At 34.9% G+C, this 14,935-nt stretch overlaps 2 protein-coding genes across 5 annotated transcripts in view; one reads left to right on the plus strand and one right to left on the minus strand.

Annotated features, from left to right (window-relative positions):
- Positions 1-4,151: 4,151 nt before the first annotated feature.
- Positions 4,152-7,826, plus strand: LOC111435805 (probable LRR receptor-like serine/threonine-protein kinase At5g63710). The gene is made up of 4 exons (XM_023073364.1): positions 4,152-4,775; positions 5,221-5,481; positions 5,579-6,457; positions 7,109-7,826. The coding sequence occupies exons 1-4, from the start codon at positions 4,349-4,351 to the stop codon at positions 7,588-7,590; spliced, it is 2,049 nt and encodes a 682-aa protein (XP_022929132.1). The 5' UTR covers positions 4,152-4,348; the 3' UTR covers positions 7,591-7,826.
- Positions 7,827-11,043: 3,217 nt separating this feature from the next.
- Positions 11,044-14,935, minus strand: part of LOC111435659 — an 8,422-nt gene continuing 4,530 nt past the window's right edge. The window contains exons 3-6 of one of the 4 annotated variants that reach the window (XM_023073107.1): positions 14,450-14,672; positions 14,072-14,140; positions 12,006-12,279; positions 11,044-11,182 (exon numbers count right to left, since the gene is read on the minus strand). The gene's annotated coding sequence lies outside the window, so the exon portion shown is untranslated. Of the gene's footprint in view, positions 11,183-12,005; positions 12,280-12,374; positions 13,454-13,603; positions 14,141-14,449; positions 14,673-14,935 lie in introns of those variants that run through there. The other 3 variants (XM_023073108.1, XM_023073109.1, XM_023073105.1) reach the window with 3 other exon arrangements.

Raw genomic sequence — 14,935 nt, forward strand, 5'->3', positions numbered from 1 at the left:
TTTTTTTTTTTTTTTTTGTCACATATGAGGTAGATTCAGAAGGGATCATGATACGTGGAAATAACTACAAGAGGAGTAAGATTCGGATTACCTTGTTGATCGAATATCTTAAGGTAAAAACATTGTTTGAGATTCAAATCACTTCACAAGCAAGATCGATCATGTTTAGTTTGAATGATTCTTGTTGATCAAATCTCTTAATGCAATAATACTTGCTTGAGATTCGAATCACTCCACAAGCAAGATTGATCATGTCGAGCTTGAATGATTCTACGTGCAACTTCAACTACATAGAATTGCAAAGAAACTTAGTCATTGGCTAAAGAGAATCACAAATGCTTCTTTTACTATATTTTTCCAATCTACTTACAAATACAATATACATGGCTTTATATAGTTTCAAAGTGAAACTACATGACATTCCAAGAGTTGTAACATCCATACTTAACGGTCATAATTAACCCTAACCTAAAGTAACTAAAAAGTCTTAAAATATATTAATGAAATACAATAATTCTATCCACCCAAAATTTATAACACGAAACTTCATTTTTCTTTTAATGTGACATGAATTGAAATATCTTTTGATAATTTCAACAATATTTTCGTCACATCTTCATTTAAGTATATCGTATGATTGATGTCTCGTGGTTCATATCAGAGCAAATCAGACGACTCTTATAATATTTAAATTTGTAATTTTTAAATAATACATTTAACAAAAATCTTTAAAATTAAATAAAAATATCTCATAAACTTAATAACTAATCTTGTAATTCGACATTAAAATACAATTTGTTGATGAGAAAAAAATAATAAAAAAAACAGTATAATTGGTCAGAGATCCAAACAGCATCATAAGCAGTTTGAATAAATTTTTAGGTCCATTTTTCAAAATTCTTCAGAACATCCATAATGAAAAAAATGAAATTTCTAAAGTGAAATTGCAATCATCCAAACTTTATATACATTTTACGTAGAATATCGTAAAAAGAAGCTCGAGCATGGAAGAAGTCGATATGATAAAGTTTCGAAAATTTTGGAAAGAATTACTTTTTTTTAAATTAATATAATTTGAAGGAAAAACAATGTTACGACTACGTTGTAACACCTGAGGAAATAAGAGGTACATGAATAAATTAAGATCACATTCGAACGAGAGCGATCTAAAAAATATAATAGCTAAGAAATTACACCTTTATTTTGTAACAACTCAAATTCACCGTCACTAGATATTATCTTATTTGATCAGCTATGTATCGTTGTCACCTGCACAATTTTTAAAACGATGAAATATATTTTTTATTTTCCCGAAAAAAAATTATTTTGTATAATTAGATATGTTAGTAATAAATAAAAAAAAACATTGGACCAAGGGGAACAAAGGTGGCTGGAGGAATAAATTCACAATAATTGCCATATTAATATTCTGACGTGGATAATAAATAAATACCAAATATATTTTATTTTATTTATGTTTTTTTTTTAAATAAGAATAATATCATGCGAATAAGGTGTAATTGAACAACGACAAAAGCCTGCAGAGTGGAGTGTCAGTTACTGACACTCTCTATTAATGACACAAATATTATATTTATTTATTTATTTCCATTTTTCCTTTTTCAAATTCCCTTCTTAATCCTCTACTCACACGCCCACCCAACCCAACGTGCTCCTCCTCTTCATTTCTCCACGTGGCTTAACGTTTGTTCTTACGGTGGGCTGCGACGCAGCAGAGTTCTTAGTCGATTTGAATTTTGAAATTGGGTCCGCCGCCTCATGCCATGGCCGGGTACTGCCCCTGGCGTACAGACAAATAGATGTCCGCCACATGGCACACATAGGGCTGATCATTGCGGGTCACCTAGAGATTTAATCTGGAGCGTTGAAATATTGATCAGATCCGATGGTCCCAGTTGAACTAACAGAAGGATTTTGACGAACAGGATTTCATCTTCAAATTTACTAATATCTTAATTAATTTAAATAGTTTGTTAGAACATTAATCACTTCATTTAAAACGTTTCTATATAATTTTATGATTTAAATATTTTATTATAAGATATGTCATTAATGTCTTGATTTAATAGATTTTGGTTGTCTCAATTAATACTCTTGTTGTGATTCGCGATATTATTTTTCTTTTATTATTTGTTTTTTATGTTTAAATATTGTTTTTATTTCATTTTTATTAAATTATTTTTATGATTTTTTTTTGTCTAAATTAATGAGTTTGGGTAAATTCTTAATTTTTTTTTAAAGTATTCAATATTTTTAATTAAAAAAAATATGATTTACAGGGTGGAAATTAATAAAATAGGTCAAAGTAAATTTTGGGTAAAAAAAGCTGACAGTATTAATAGTATTTTATTAAACAGTGAATATATTCTTTTCATAAAAATACGGATTAAAAATGCAGCTTTAGTTAACTTTTCAAAGTTAAATTTTTTTAACCAACATAGTAGAAATTTATGTAGAAATCACAACAAAAAAATACGTTTGTTAGATGAACACGATTCTCTCCAATGATATGATATTGTCCACTTTGAGCATAAGTGTTGTGGCTTTGCTTTGAGCTTCCCCAAAAAGTCTCGTACTAATGCAGATAGTTTTATTTGATTATAAACTCATGATCATTCCCGAAATTAGTCGATGTGGGACTTTCATCATCTAACAAGGTTTAAACACTCTTATAAAGAATGGTTCGTTACCCTTTTCAACTGATGTGGGATCTCACACTTGCACTTGAATTCCACGTCCGAATATTTCCGCTCGACAACTAAGATATAAATATTTATGTTTTTTTTTTATATTTGCAACGTTTTGAGTAAAACTATGAGATAAATTACACAAAAACCACAAAAATTACTCAATAAGCTTAACTCCTAAGTTAGCTAAATCAATTTATTACAATCATTAAAAAAAACACTCATATATTGTGTAATATTTGGAAAACATTATCATTTGGAGTTGATAATTATGGATAGAAGACTTGTTTGGTTGATCATTATTTATTTTTTTTCTATTTAAAAAAAAAGATATAATGAGCTCGCCTTCATCACATCAATCATGATAATTTAATGGCATGATTGAACTTAGGAAGTCAACATTATGGTGTGAGTGGAAGTAGCGTATCATTTCTCCTTCGTTTGTTTGACTTTGACGACCAAGACCAATCATCAGAAAATGGCGAGACTCCATGAGGTCTCATGCACATTCCACCGATCGAGCGGCTGATATTCAATCCACCTTTTTCTTCCTATTTTTACTAAATTTAAAAATAAAAAATATTTTTCAAAATATTTTCTATAAAATAAAAAAAAAAAAAATCTTAAAACAAGGCGAGTCGAAGCAGGACGAGTAGAGGGGTTGGGAGTAGGGGCGGGACGAAGAGTCTTCTAGATTCTTCAGTCCCTGTCCCATTTAGCTAACGAGGAGAAATCTCTTTAATTATTTTGAATAATAATAGAGAAATGTGTATCTTCGTAAGATAATATTTTATTATTATTTTTTTAATCGAGAGGTGTATTCTTAAACGAATTAGGGACTCGATAGGTTTATAGGCTAAAAAATCTAACTCATTAAATAATAAAAAACGCAATCTCGGTCTGGTTGGCATGTTAACATTTTTGCTCGGAAATCCAAAAATAGGGTTATAATCCAACCCTATCATACTCTTAAAAACATTAAAAATATTTAGCGTTTGTAACTGATGTTAATGATGTATTGTGACTAATAAATATTTAATATTTAAATTTTACGAGATTTTAGTTATAATTATAATATGTATTGTGGATAAATATAACCCGAAAATAGAAGGTTGGGTCGTGAACTTAATAGACAATGCTCAGAGTCACCGATCCAAACAACTCAAAATTTTAATTATGAATTTTTTACGACTTTTATTAAATCGTTTTAAAATATTGAGACTAAATTGGTACGATTAAATTATTATAATAAATTAAAAAATTAAATTATTATTTCCCTAAAATTATTATAAATTTTTGAATAGTTGAATCATGAATGCATCTCAACTTATTTCCTTTTATGTTATTGAAGTTCAACAAAATAATAAATAAATAAATAAATAAATAACTGAAAGAAAAAAAAAATAATAATAAAGAGCTCTGCGAATTCAATAATTTATGGCCAATAAAAATATTATCATCATCTCCATTACAGGCAGGCTTTAATCTCCCAAGAATCTACCCTTTTCAGCCCCCACTCTGCTCCCAATTTCTCCCTTCACTCCAAAAGAAACCTCCTCTAATGAAAACCCCCTTCACCTTCTTCTTCATTCCTCTGCAAACCCAAATCTAGAACACCCAGAAACGCCCCACTTTCATCAATGGCGGCCCCCAGTTCCTTCATTTTCATCACCCTTTTCATTTTCCTCTCGAACCCAGTTCGGATTCTGGGCAACGATGAGCTCAAGGCGCTACTGGATTTGAAGGCGGCTTTAGACCCTGAAAATCAGTATCTATCTTCGTGGAGCGCTGATGGATACCCATGTGCCTCTTTTGAGGGGATTGGGTGTAATGAGAAGGGGCAAGTTACTAATATGTCGCTGCAGGGGAAAGGGCTCAGTGGGAATCTCTCCCCTGCCATTGCTGGGCTTAAGCACTTGACTGGGCTTTATTTGCATTATAACTCGTTGTTTGGGGATATTCCTAAAGAGATTGCTAACTTGACTCTGCTCTCTGATTTGTATTTGAATGTTAATAACTTTTCTGGGGAGATTCCGCCTGAGATTGGGAACATGGCGAGCTTACAAGGTTTGCTTTGGTTTCTTTCTATGGCTGCTTTAAGTGCTGTGAGATAGCTTTTGAATGTGACTGTTGGCTGCTGTTTACTTCAACAAATGTTCTTATCTAGCTTGAAATTATAGATTTACAGCCTTTTCTTCTACATGCATGAGTTTTGGGTGCCATTGAAGCTCATAGTTCTGCCTGAAATCCATTTGGTTTTCAGAGAGATGATGAGTTTCTTCATTCCCCTGTTTTTTTTGAATCTGGGTCATGTTTTTTTTTTCGATTTAATCTGTAGAACATGTGATTTTCTTCGATCTAGAATGTCACAATACTCTATGTTAAAGGGGTTTTGGGCTTCTTGAATCTAAGGGGAAGCTTGTGATTTCACTGTTTTGAGCTTGGAATGGTCATTTTTGTGTGTTGCACTCTGTTTTGCTCATATTTGAGCTGTTTTGTTCTTCATTTTCAGTATTGCAGCTATGTTATAATCAGCTGAGTGGGAGCATACCAACGCAGCTTGCATCTTTGAAGAAGCTCACTGTTCTTGCTCTCCAATCCAATCAGTTAACTGGTGCAATCCCTGCAAGCTTGGGACGTTTGGCCTTGTTAGTGAGAGTAGACTTGAGCTCCAATCATCTCTTTGGCTCTGTTCCTTCAAGGCTTGCGGATGCGCCGTCACTTGAAGTTCTCGACGTTCGAAACAATACGCTCTCTGGCAATGTACCTCCTGGTATCGATCGATGTTCATGCTTTTGTGTTTTGTTCATTTTTTCTTCTACATGAAGCTAAGTAGGAGCTTTGTTTTGCTTGTGCTTGCTTTGATGAAGCTCTGAAGAGATTGAATGAAGGATTCTTGTTTGAGAACAACTTGGGATTGTGTGGAGTTGGGTTTCCTTCCTTGAAAGATTGTTCCGGCTCGAGTCGTGTTACTCAAACCCAACCTGAACCTTATGCTGGATCAACTGGGACGATGCCCCCACGAGACATACCCGAAACCGCTAATGTTCAATTGCCTTGCAACCATACTCGTTGCCCGAGTTCATCGAGTTCGTCCAAATCTCGAAACGCTTCAATTGTTGGTGTAGTTATTGTAACCATAGCACTTTCAGGTATTGGGATCTTAATGTTCACACAATACCGTCGTCGAAAACAGAAGCTTGGATCTTCGTTCGACATTTGTGATCACCGTCTCAGCACGGATCAAACCAAAACAACGTACAGAAAGAATGGATCTCCTCTTGTCAGCCTCGAGTATGCCAATGGCTGGGATCCATTAGCAGACGGTCGAGGCTTGAGCGTTTTCGGGCAAGAAGTGCTCCAAAGTTTCAGGTTCAATTTAGAAGAGGTGGAGACAGCCACACAATACTTCTCAGAGGTGAATTTGTTGGGGAAGAGCAACTTCTCAGCTACATATAAAGGGATTTTGAGAGATGGATCAGTTGTGGCTGTGAAGAGCATTTGTAAAACAAGCTGCAAGTCAGAGGAAGCTGAGTTCTTGAAAGGATTGAACCTTTTAACTTCATTAAGGCATGAAAATTTGGCGAGACTTAGAGGATTTTGCTGCTCAAGAGGCAGGGGAGAGTGCTTTCTTATCTATGATTTTGTTCCTAATGGGAACTTGTTGAGATATCTTGATATCAAGGATGGTGATGGGCAAGGTCTTGATTGGTCTACTAGAGTATCCATTATAAGGGGCATTGCCAAAGGTTAGCTATTGCATGAACTTTATTTTGATATCTATGAAGCTAGTTTGATATCATTCTTGGCTTTATTGACGACACGTGCCTGGTGACCCTTACATGTGTTATTTATGCTTTATGTTATATGATGATGTGATGACATTAAATGATGATGTGATGGTGTGATGACGTTATATGATGATGTGATGATGTTATATGATGATGTGATGACATTATATGATGATGTGATGACGTTATATGATGATGTGATGACGTTATATGATGATTTGATGACTTTATATGATGATGTGATGACGTTATATGATGATTTGATGACTTTATATGATGATGTGATGACGATATATGATGATGTGATGACGTTATATAGTGATGTGATGACGTTATATAGTGATGTGATGACGTTATATAGTGATGTGATGACGTTATATAGTGATGTGATGATGTGATGACGTTATACAGTGATGTGATGATGTGATGACGTTATATAATGATGTGATGACGTTATATAATGATGTGATGACGTTAGATGATGACGTGATGACGTTAAATGATGACGTGATGATGTGATGACGTATCCTTTGTTCTTATTTACATTATTACTTCTTGAAAATCTTGCCATGGATTGAAACCAAGCTGAATGTTTTGATCTAAAACCAGGTGTAGCATATCTGCACAAGAATGAAGCAAACAAGCCAGCTCTTGTACACCAAAACATCTCAGCTGAGAAGGTCCATATCGACCAGCGATTCAATCCGCTACTCTCGGATTCCGGTTTACAGAAGCTGCTTACAAATGACATCGTCTTCTCCGAGCTCAAAGCCACAGCAGCTCGGGGCTATCTAGCTCCAGAGTACACCACAACAGGTCGGTTCACAGAGAAAAGCGACGTATACGCATTTGGTGTGCTAGTGTTCCAAATCCTCTCAGGGACTAGGAAGATCACCAGCTCATTGCGTGGTGCTGCTGAAGCATACCGCTTCGTAGAGCTTCTCGACTCGAAGCTCCATGGTCGATACTTCGAATACGAAGCAGCGAAGCTATGTAGAATTGCGTTGCTTTGCACGCACGAATCACAGAGCGAGAGGCCGTCGATGGAAGCCGTTGTTCAGGAGCTCGTGACCTGCAGCAGCTGCTTATGATATGATATATAGAATTGGAAGGAGATTTTTGGAGCTGTGAAAGAATGGCTGGCTAACTTGTTGCTCTAACTATTATTTTTTTTTTAATCTCATTTAGTGAATAGTTAATGTATTATGAACTCTTTCAAATGTCACTTTCCTTAGGACACTGAACTTTGGCTGTCACAACAGCTGCCTCTGCTGTCTGTCTGTCTTAATTGCTAACATTTTTTTTTTACTGACAGTGAACTGTCCCCTAATTCTTGGAATCCTGTGAAAGTGGTTCTTATGCCTCCTGGAACGAATGGGGTAAAAGACATTTTACTGTTTACTTTTTTTTTTTACTTGCCTTTTTTGTTTTTGATAGAATTAACCTGAAAAAAAAGAATGACCTTATCTTTTTAATTTTTCGTTTTCGATAATGCTATTCATTTCGATCAAAGACCCAAAGTTCTATAGCTTTGGGTCCGCTGTACCAATCATGATTTTTCTACTCTTAGGGGGAAAAGTCCTTTTCTTTTAGACCGGTTGTGGATGAGGAAGATTCGAACTTTCGACATTGTGGTTTGTAACCACGAGCTCTAATCCTATGAGCTATAGGCTCCACTCTGTTTCCATTGGATTTGTTGAAATTCCCTCAGAAGGTGGTGTGTTGTGAAATTCTTGTAAATTGATCTAACAAGTTTGTCGGAGAACAAGACCTTTAGATCTAAATTATTTAAAAAACTCGGGAAACAGTAAGGAAACAACCCAAAGGAAAGCTTTGGAAAGAAACAGCTTAATGATTTAAAGATCAAGAGTAAAGAAAACTTGTGATTCAAATCACTTTACTAGAGAATTGATGATCATCACTTGAATGACTCTGACATGCAAATTTAAACACAAGAAAAACTCATAAACTCATAGCTTAAGAAGCATAATATGCCACTTTCATTTTAATATCCAAAATTTTTCTACAATTGAAAAATACAATGAAACCTCCATAAACCGAACATGTATGGTAAAATCTCGTCATCCACAATAAAGTTTTTGTGACATGATTAAGACAAGACACCTTATTACTTATCATTGGGAGATTAAAAAAAAAAAAAAAATTAGAAAAAGTTGGTCACATCGTATTTTGAGCATAAATTAGGACAATGTGTTTGAGCAATTGGTTTGCTCAATACAATTCCGAATTGTCAAAGCAAATGCTGATGATGCATTTTATGAATTGCAAAATACCAAAGCACAGATACAAGTTTATATATCTTTGACGGTAGTTGTCTGAATTCTTTTCTCATCAATCAGCTTTGACGTGTAGTACTTTCTTTGATGGGGTAATGTTTTTATTTGAGTGGTTCCCGCTCTTGTTTCAAGAATGAATTTAGATGATGTGAGATCTCACATTCGTTGGAGAGAAGCACAAAACGTGCTTTTTATAAGAGTGTGGAAACCTCTCCCTAGAAGACGTGTTTTAAAAACTTTAAGGGAAAGCACACAGAGGATAATTTCTACTAAAGCAATGTTGAAGGAACTTGAGAAGGTACCTCAACTAATTATACATTGAATTAGATGACAATTTCTATATAAAAAGTGAATATTGTTTGATCTAATCAACTTTGTTCTTCGATACTCTCGAAGCTTTTAGGGGTGATTGGATTCATAGGGTGGAAGGTACCTCAGCCAAGGTGGTCATGGATTTGATTATGATCACTCAGTACTTCGACACACCATTAAAGACCTGGGAAACTCTTCAAAGAACACAATTGTATTTGTAGCTCACGGACCAGGTCATGTTCAGAATGTTGGCTGTGAGATCTCACATCGGTTGGGGAAGAGAACGAAGCATTGTTTATAAGGGTGTGAAAACCTCTCTCTAGCAAACGCATTTTAAAAATTTTGAGGGGAAGCTTGAAAGGGAAAGTCCAAAGAGGACAGTATCAGCTAGTGGTGAGCTTGGGCTCAAATTCAGGACGGATTGACGGAGGCGGGCAGTGGCGAGTTGAAGGTAGAAGAAACTAGCAAGGAAACAAGACCCTTTTTCTTTGATTGTATGTGTGATGAATCTTGAACAGTGCACCAAATATAGAAGGGGGATAAGGCTGTTAGCACCCAAACAATGAACTAAAGTTCGGATTGGTGAATGAATTCGAGATATTCTGTTCTTAAACACGAATTCATTCCAGTTTTGCAGTATGGAGTCCCGTGATTGGGTTCTTGGTAATGGGCCACGGCACATTAGGGGCAACCCTCCTCTACTTCTTCACATGTGGTTTCTATGGTATTGTTTCCCTAACCTTTGTCTTTGATAAGGTTCCTATTTTGGCTAATAAGGACATAAGAAACAAAGAAAAATATGCCAATTACCTCCAAAATTCTCTTCTTTTTTTCTCCTCTCAAAACCCTAATCTCCCAATTTCAAGTCTCTCACCCAAGTTTATATATATTTATATATATAGCTACTACCATTATTCTTATTATTTGAAATTTGACTATGAATCCAAATGTTTACATTGAAATGATGAAAATCACGATAACAAAATTGTGAGAAAACAAGAAGAGCTTTAAACGGACCTTATTTATCTCATTCAAATACTCAAATAACTACATCAAATATATAAATTAGAATGAAATTCTTAAAAAGAGACCAAATCGCAAAGAAGTTTAAATCATAATGTGAGATCTCATATCGATTGGAGAGGGAACAAAACATTCTTATAAGTGTATGGAAACCTTTCTTGTCATATGCATTTTAAAACTAGAAAAAGCCCAAGAAAATAATATATGCTAGCAGTAGGACTGCTACAACCTTGAGGAGAAGTTCAAAAGGGAAAGTCCAAGAAGATAATATATGCTAGCAATAAGAGGAAAAGCCCAAGAAAACAATATACTAGCGTTACAAATGATATTAAAGCCAAACACTAAAAAGCCCAAAAAGAACAATATCTACTAATTAACGGTAGAACTGTTACACAAACTCTAAGCAAATCGTAAAATTCTCCTCAATCAAAAGAATTTGATTGATGGGTTAGGTTAAATGTTAAAGGCGTTTTATTTCATGTTACAAATCCATCAACTTCTTAAGTAATATAAACAAAGAATCTAAATTTTATTTTACATACAAACATTATCTTTTAACCTTTTTTTAGTAATTCAATTCCAAGCGTATAAAAAGATTTCATCTCTAAATTTGATAAATTCAAATTAAAGCAAACATCACCATAATGTATTTTTCTCCATCTACCCTTACAATTTTCAATGGCCAACCACCATGTTTCATCCTTTATTGCCCTTCATAGCTTGACTTTTTTTTAATAGGTGGGTGAACGAAGACCAAAAACATAATATTAATATTCAACTAATAAAATAAAATAATTTCACAATATTAAAATTCTTTTCTTAAAAAAGAAAAGTAAATACAATAAAAGTAATAATCCAGTGGAATGACCTACCAAATGAACATTTGGTAGAGAGCATTATCTAAAAAAGTTTTATTTTTATTATATATATGATTACCAAAGAGAAAATATCTAAATAATTAGTCTAATAATTAACGTTACAAGTTCACGTACCTTCACTCGTGCTCGAAACATAACCCGTAACCCATATTCAAGTTGATGTTTTTCAACTCCTTCAAAAACAAATATATGATATCTTAACTAATTGAATCGAACCAAATATCTCAAAACTTTCTCTAAAACCTTCAAATATTTTCATAATAAATTCATGAAGAAACTATGTAACCATCTTGTTGATGTATAATTACTCCCTGTCAAGGCATTTTCAATCCGTTAATCAATGTCATTATTACAATAATGTAAACATGTTTTGTCAAACAAAGAACCAAAAATTCAAATCTGTCCAAACCAAAAGGAAAATGATTAGACATACAATAGTAAGCTTAATCCCCCCCTCCATTTCACATCAAGAATTAATAAAAGGCTAGTAGGTTTGATAATTATTCTTTCAAAAAAGATATTAATTTGAAAATCCCTATCTATCTCCACCTAGCTTTTCATACACACTTCCTGTTGTTCCTTTGAAATTGGGGCCACTTAACCAATAAAATGAAGGTTTGGTGGGGAAGGGGGTTTTGATGGGAAAATGCATAGTGACATTCCTTTGTAGCAAAGTTCACAGGGAAAGGGCCAAAAGTGCATACCAAAAAAGTAGACTTAGCATGTGAAACAAACAGTAAAATGTCATTCAGACAAAAAGAAAAAGTTGTAATATTAATGTATAATTCCAAGTATTTCTTTTTCTTACTCAAAATAATTCAGATAATCGAGATAATCTCCAACAACAGTGTTCTATTAGGCGAGATTTCACTCCTACCATACAAATTTGACTGAAACAGATGGGAAAACAGAGATAAAAACCACAGATATGCATAGAATCAAGTTAAGAAATATGGAGTATACATCAATTCAATCACTTAGTTTCCAGAAAAATACCTTAGAAATGTGTTTGGAGACCCGCCAATTGAGATTGAAGAAGATTGAGTCAATAATAGTAACAGCTCAGGCTCACTGCTAGTAGCTATTGTCCTCTTTGGACTTTACTTTTCAGGCTTCCTCTCAAAGCTTTTAAAATGCGTCTGTTAGGGAGAAGTTTCCACACCCTTACAAAGAATGCTTCATTCCCCTCCCCAATCGATGTGGAATCACGCAGTAATGCAGGCTTTTTTCCAAGAAAGTATGCTAGCAAGTTTCAAGCAACTTCAAGGCCCTATTTTAGGGGGGCAGAGGAGAGTTTAACAACTATCTCATGGTTTGTCTTGGCTTAAAAAATATATTTAAAAAAAAAAAAAAATCAGACTTCTATAGTTTTCTAAATAAATTTAGATGGTTAAATTTTTTTCCTTCCTGATGAAAATTTGCTAGCTCTACTCTACTAATGAAAAGCAAAAATCCGTTGTTTACTTTTTCTCTCTCAAATCATTCATCTGTAAGGTAATTTCCTACATCTTACCTTCTAGTGACAACTTTCAGCAAGTTTGTTCTCCATAGAAAATTGGGAGAATCAATGCGAAAATAAAGAAAGTAATTTACAAACTATGCAATAGAAGAATAAAGTAAAGTAAAGGTCAAAAGGCAATGAATTCTACCCATTGTTTTCACATCATGGCATATGAAATGGACGGGTATCATTTTAAAACGCAATCAAGCTTGAAAACAAAAAATGAAAACACAAACAGTTCAGCAATTCAAAGGAAGGGTGAAGATTCCTTGTAGAAAAGAGTGTGTCCTGTACAAATAATGATATCTACTTTCCCTTCAACAATAACAGCAATGAGTGGAATGACATAGTAATAGGCATACTAAAAAGTGAATAAGAAAAGTATAATGATAATAATAATAATAAAAAGGTTTCTTCTCTAGTAGGTGGGCAGTCACCATTTCTGACATTGCCGACAAAATCCTCATATATTCCACCATTATTGTATCCCAAAGCCAAATCAGAGTAAATTTAAGACCCTACTGTTCCAAGATAATCAGTGGCATCCTAATATTTAATATCATTTTTTTCATCCAATCTATTCCATGGTAAGTCAATTAGAGGTGGTGTGCGTGTGTAATGAGGTAAATCCTGAAACCCATAATTAAGAGAAAAGTAAAAGTGAATATGAGTCAATCAACTTTATTGATATCCCTAGAAATGAGGGCAGTTTCTCTAGTTGGTGATGAGAAAAGTATAACGATAATAGAAATAATAAAAGCTTTCTTCTCTAGTTGGTAAGCAGTCACCATTCTCTGACATTGCCGACAAAATCCACATATATTCCACCATTGTTGAACCCCAAAGCCAAACCAGAGTAACTCAAAAATAATCAGGGGCAGCTCAATATTTAATATCATTTTTCACATCCAATATATTCCATGGTAAGTCAATGAGGTAAATCCTGAATCCCATAATTAAGAGAAAAGAGAAAGTGAATGTGAATGTGGGTCAAATCAACTTTATTGATATCCCTAGAAATGAGGGCAGCAATGTGTTATTTGGTTTATTCTTTAATGGAAGAAGAAGACCTACACGGACAATCTTTCTCTCATGGGTAAATCTTGAAGAAACTTTATTGAAATTAAGAGCATTGAAGGGCCTAAAGAAATATCATATCTACAAATGTACAAAACAAACATCTTCAAGTTTTTACATTTATCTCATCTAATCCTCTCTCAGCTTTGAACCTTTTAGAACTGTGAATGTGGGGAGAAAGAACATTTTCAGGTGTACCAGATAAGGACGCCAGTGGCATACAACTTGACGAATCCGACAAGGTAGCACATGACATCATTCCCAATACTAATAGTAACTATGGGTTGAATCAAAACACGTCAGAATGAGTTTGGGAAGCCAATTTAACTGACCCCCACAGGACTCCATGCCACCTAAATGCTAAAAATGGTATCTAACTTTCCTTTTTAGCGAGGAAGAGACAGGTATAGGATGCTCAAGACACTATTATGAGAAAGGTAGGACCAGATAAACTTCTAAAAAATTTAGCTTTTTTTTTTCTTACCATAATAAAAGATAACTTGGAAAATTTAGCATCATGGCTCCTTTGAGATCTAGAACCTCCTCCAGTCCCCTAAATAAAATCAACCAAAGACATAGGAGAATATTGTGTCAGATAAGAAATGCCATGGTACTTTACCCCAAAAAAAAAATTATGGATGGAAAATTCTTCCCCAATGAAAGCAAGAAGAAGACGCTTAGGATAAGTATACAATAGTCAAATTTTGTATTAATGTTTGATAGACCTTCCTTGTCAAACATTAAGATTATTGACATAACAAAAGATATTATATGAGTGTTTACTTTCTTGGTTGGAGCCGATGAGTTGAAAAGAATAGTGGAAAATAATAAATAAAACTGTCGCCTCAAAAGCACTACCAACCTGCTTTGTGTTGTGAAAGTTGTTTTCTGAACCATGCATGCAACATCAATTCAAGTTGGTTGCTACATCCCTTTCGGCCTTGTTATGTGCATACTCATGCCGACAGCGCTCCTTGCTTGCCCTTTGGTCAAGACTTTTTTAGCAATCATGCCAAGGCTAACCAATAAATCCGCAAAACTTCAAACTTCAACTTTCAGGTGGAAATTTCACATAAGGGCCCATTCTAAGAGAAAAGAAAATCGTCACAAGAACAGGATGATTTCAATAACAAGGTACAAAAAAATGGTGACAGAAGCGAACAGAACAAATGAGTAAAGAAAAATAAAATGCATGCTCAAAGGCAAGTGCATGAAGGTGACTGACACCCCCCCCCCCCCCCCCCCCCCCCCCCCCCCCCCCCCCCCCCCCCCCCCCCCCCCCCCCCCCCCCCCCCCCCCCCCCCCCCCCCCCCCCCCCCCCCCCCCCCCCCCCCCCCCCCCCCCCCCC

Source organism: Cucurbita moschata, unplaced genomic scaffold, assembly GCF_002738365.1.
Source record: "Cucurbita moschata cultivar Rifu unplaced genomic scaffold, Cmos_1.0 Cmo_Scf00050, whole genome shotgun sequence".
Taxonomy (NCBI): domain Eukaryota; kingdom Viridiplantae; phylum Streptophyta; class Magnoliopsida; order Cucurbitales; family Cucurbitaceae; genus Cucurbita; species Cucurbita moschata.

Bases quoted from the DNA above. Each gene is read 5' to 3' on its own strand.
- LOC111435805 (XM_023073364.1), top strand. From the start codon at position 4,349: ATGGCGGCCCCCAGTTCCTTCATTTTCATCACCCTTTTCATTTTCCTC. The intron at 5,482-5,578 runs GTATCGATCGAT...GCTTTGATGAAG, and splicing joins CTCTGGCAATGTACCTCCTG to CTCTGAAGAGATTGAATGAA. The intron at 6,458-7,108 runs GTTAGCTATTGC...ATCTAAAACCAG, and splicing joins TATAAGGGGCATTGCCAAAG to GTGTAGCATATCTGCACAAG.